Below are 4,733 nucleotides of genomic sequence, written 5' to 3' on the forward strand. Positions count from 1 at the left end.
GTTTTGCTAGAGTGAAATATAATTCTGCTAGAGTGAAATATAAAAATGTCATTTACAAATAATTTATATATTGAATAGACAACTCAAATAATCCCAGGACAGTTTTCTTTTCATCACAGTTAATTTAATGACAAAATCAGGGTTTCCAGTAATGACTCAAGAGAGCAGGTCCCACTTTTTTTTCCCCAGAACGGCACAAAATAATTTCTACATCTTTGAGAACTTTCAAGGAATCGGTTACAATAGATACCAGCAAGTATTTCCATTCTGGCATATCATAGCAAAACCTACCTACCTTTAAGATCACTTTTTAGAGAGCACATGTTTGTTAATATTTCACATAATGCACAACTTTTGCTAGACACAAAAGTAGCCTTTTAAGACAGAGTTTGCAGTACAGTAGTCAAGTCTAACAATACATCATTTTTATTCTTTGCAGAACTTAAAAAAGATAAAGAAACTATTGATGTTGTTACAATTTACAAATACATTCTTTCATATGAAACATTCATCTGAATTATAGTATGTGTTATGTACATAACTATCTAATAATACTAGGTTGTATACACTACAAGCTAAGTTCCAGAAGGAAATTGCAATACTGTAAGATTTACCTTTGGATAGACATTTATACACCTCTGATTTTTTTCTAAAAACTACCAAATCTTGTCGTTTAATGAACAGCAAGAACAAAGTAAACACACAAACCGCTTTTCCTTCATTCAATAACACTAGGTTACTTAGAATTCCCATAGTAAATGGCTTCTGATGGTTGGATAAAAGTCCTGAGTTATGATACATAACACAATACACTTAACTGAAGGATATAAAAAAAATGCTGAAAAACTGTCAGTGGGACTAAAGTAATGTTTTAGAACAGTTCAACTCACAGCAGGTCTGGAACTTAGCAGTGCAACTGTGACCTTGTCCTGTCCAGCTGATATTCATGTAAACACCTGAAAACCTATGCCTTTTTATCTGAATTTAGACAACTAATTTTTTTCAGGTTTATCTGATCTGGGTTTTAGACATTTCTTCTAAATTATTGACAAGCTTAGACGACCAGCTAGATGGCAGCAGTTCAAAACCTATTCCTTCCTTAAAAGAAAGACTTGTGAGGTTAGCAGCAGAATATCGTTAAAAAAGTAAGAGCGGAAAAGATGACGACAGAAAATAGCTATGTGGTCAAAAATGTACTCCCTGACTGATTTCTAATGCAGCTATTTTTAAAAAACAGCCTAACATTTTGTCTCTAGCAGAAGTTTAATTTCTAATGAAGGACTGTTTTCCTGGTTAAATTGCAGAAATACCCATAGTCATTACAATAGGGCTCAGAAAGCCACTGACATTTCCAGGGCAAGCATTAATTGTACGTAGCTCAATGGAGTGTTCAGAACTCATGTCATTAATGAGTCTGTTCTGATTTATAACAGACGTGGCTAAATTCCTTTTCAGTTGACAGTGCTGGACATAGTAACTTTAGAGCTGATGCTAAATAGATCTAAATGATCGTATGGTACTACACAGATGACAAATCTACCCCTTCTCTCAATTCCCAGTGTGAAATTAAATAAAAAGCTTCATACAAAACAGTTTAAATTACAGGAAAAAGAAACAGACGTAAAGTTTGAATGCAATCAGTTAACTAGACAGTGTCCTTAGTTCAAATGAGAATGTTTTCCTAAAGCCAAGCATCTTTTTAAAAAATGGGTATTTGCAAGAGGTTTTCAGTTACTTCAGCTTGCAGTAACTAAAATATTCTCAAATACTACAGAAGCTTTTGTGTCTTTTACAAGCACTGCTCTGAGGATTTCAGACTGTTTAAAGTGTCATTAATAATGCAAAAAATCTTATTCTACATTGAAAATGAAAACTACAGTACATTTATATAAAGCCAGCTTTCTGGCTCTCTGGTAAGATGAGGACAAAAATGAAGAGCAGGCATCTTCAGAAGATGAAGGCTAAGACTTCTGCTAGGATTTCTGCTTCTAGCTTACTGGTTAAAACAAAACAAAAGTGCAGCAGCGTTTTTTTTTTCTTTTTTTCTTCATTCGAGAAGCAATTTAGAACATCTTAAAAACATTAAGAAAACAGCTGTGAAGGAAAAGAGTAACCTACTTATTTTTGTAAGAGAATACAGTGCATATATTGCATATAGTGAATACAGAATGAAGTAGGGAGTCACCCTTTCAGTGATAACATATATTGAAAATTGAGACCCAAACTAGAAGTTATGATTCTAATGTACCAAGACATGCTTTTCGAAAGCCTCTATTTAAAAAAATCAGACAACTAGCTAACACAAAAGTCATTCTAAATCAGACAAATTTCTGAAGTGTTCCCAAAAATTCTTACTGTAGAATTTATGAAAAACAGATGACTTGGAAAATAGTACATTCTCATTTTCCCAGGCCTTTGCATTCTCATTTAAATAGGTCTTTAGCCACGGAATCACAGGTAAAAAGAAAATGAAATGTTATTTTGTACCAGATTGTAAATTCTAGACTGTGTTTGAGGCACAGCTATGTGTGTATAGATGTAAAAATCACTTGTTTCCTCAATTTTGAAACCTCAAGCATATGTTCTGTAGGTTTCATTATACGATTCAAATAATCAATCCGGAAGGGAAAATAGGAATATTCAAAATGCAGCACTGGTAACAGATTTCCCTATGAAATTCAGATATGCACTTCTAAATGCTGGTGATAGCACATGCAAAACTTCCTGCACTGGGTGGAAGAAACAAGTTTTTCTGTTTCCCAGGACAAAGTAGTCTATTCTCCACTATAGTTACAACCCCAGGTGTTTAATTCCAACATTCACATTCTGCTGATGCTACATAAAATGAAGAAAAGTATACCCCTTCTTTGGATTTTATTTCCACACATATGTCCACAACCAGTTAAATAATTTTCTGTACAACTGGGGAAGACTACTACTATTTTAATCCTGATCAGCTTGTCATTTGGTCCAGTTCCCCTGTTTACTTTCACCCCTCTAACAACTGAAATACAGGTAGAAAGTACTGCAGGACTGTGTAGCAATATTACAAAAGAGGAACAAAAGTAAGTCAAAAAGGTAGAAATGCAACACTTTTTCCTGCACAGAAACTGAAAGAATGCATCTCCACTGAACTGGAAGAAAAAAGCACACAGAAGTCTGGATCTCCTGTAAAAGTTGCTGAAGTAGCCTTTTCAGTTTCTCTCGGGAAGATTTCAACTTTGGGCAGTATTTCAGCATTTGTGCTTCATGGCAAGCTGAAAAAAAAAAAGAAAAAATGAATTAAAGAGAGATCACATGTTACGATAGCTATATCAAGCTAATGTGGCTAGTCTGGATCAGAAGAGTTTGTAAACCAAATTCTCCAAAAGATGCCTGAAATCCATAACTTCTTTGCACACAGATATGCAGTCGTTCCCTTTACGGTGACAGATAGGCAAAGACTCCCTTTGCTATGCTGAGGCAGCAGGATTTATCTGCTTTCATAGCTGTCTTTCCCAATGTTCCATTATATTGCTATCTGTGAGGAGGGCTAAAGCAAGACGCTAGAAACAAAGACATGCTTAAAACAACAGTCGTTTAGACCTAATGATTTGGATTGTTAAATACAATCAGAAATTCTAGACAAGTAATTTAAAACACATGTTCAGCAGCTCTGCCACTACATAACGATGAAAAATTAAGGACTGATTGCCTTTCTACCTCTGTGATTACTGATTATTTCCATTTCAAATAATTCAAAAAAGGACTTAAAACTGGGAATGAGAGGGAGAAGAAAGAGCTAAAGTGAGTTAAATCCTGTATAAAAAGTGTAGACAAACTGACTTTGGCAAACCAAGCAGAGAACTCAGTTTTAGGCTCTGTATAATAAAAAATTGGTATCTGTATATAATAGCACGCTAACAAAGCTGAGATGAGTGAACCCTCTAGGAAGTTACCTAGAAACCAGAACTCATAGGGGCAGTTAAAATTTCCTCATTTGCTACCAGTGAAATGCTGACCAATAAATGACTCAAATTTAATTGACATAAGCCTTTGAGCTTATGTCAATTTTATGCCCTTAAGGACTTGAGCATAAATATGCCATTTTAAAAAAATTATTTGTAGAGATATGCTGGAAAGGCATTTCAGCATGAAAGAACTCCAACCAACACTTTTCTTTCTCCCCTCAAACAACAAGATTTTTTTTCAGAAAAACGTGTCTTTAACAGGCAACTCCAACAACAAGTTTTTATTATACAGAATCCATAACTTTGAGCTCCTGTGCAGTCACCAACAAGGGGAAGGACTTTCTTAGAGACAAACAAAGAAGGTGAAGAAGGTGTCATAAGGAGGATTTGATAGATACCCTGAGCTAAGTTCCAGACTTTACACAACTAAATATAGATATATGCTTTCATTCAACAAACTCTGATAGCCAAAACAGAAGCACTCTGTGAGTGCTATTGTTTCCGGTGCAAATTAAGTGGTGCGTTTTTTGTTTGTTCCTCCCCCCCCCCCCCCCCCCGCCCCCGGTGACTAAGGTGTTTTATAAGATGCTAGAAAAGAGTATTCCTATGCCATGCATCTTCCACTGTCTCCATTATGTGTTTTATAACTTAAAATAACCTGATGCATAGCTGAAGTAGAATCATAGAATCATTTAGGTTGGAAAAGACCTTTAAGATCATGAAGTCCAACCGTTAACCTAGCACTGCCAAGTCCACCACTAAACCATGTCCCTAAGCACCATA

At 35.3% G+C, this 4,733-nt stretch overlaps 1 protein-coding gene across 1 annotated transcript in view; it reads right to left on the minus strand.

Annotated features, from left to right (window-relative positions):
• Positions 1-2,059: 2,059 nt before the first annotated feature.
• The window catches only part of STXBP6 (syntaxin binding protein 6), a 94,385-nt gene continuing 91,711 nt past the window's right edge, over positions 2,060-4,733 (minus strand). Inside the window, exon 5 of the mRNA XM_009290349.1 lies at positions 2,060-3,257. Coding sequence (XP_009288624.1) covers positions 3,234-3,257 — 24 coding nt within the window. The 3' untranslated portion in view covers positions 2,060-3,233. The remainder of the gene's footprint in view (positions 3,258-4,733) is intronic.

Source organism: Aptenodytes forsteri, unplaced genomic scaffold (assembly GCF_000699145.1).
Source record: "Aptenodytes forsteri isolate BGI_AS27 unplaced genomic scaffold, ASM69914v1 Scaffold108, whole genome shotgun sequence".
Lineage (NCBI taxonomy): Eukaryota > Metazoa > Chordata > Aves > Sphenisciformes > Spheniscidae > Aptenodytes > Aptenodytes forsteri.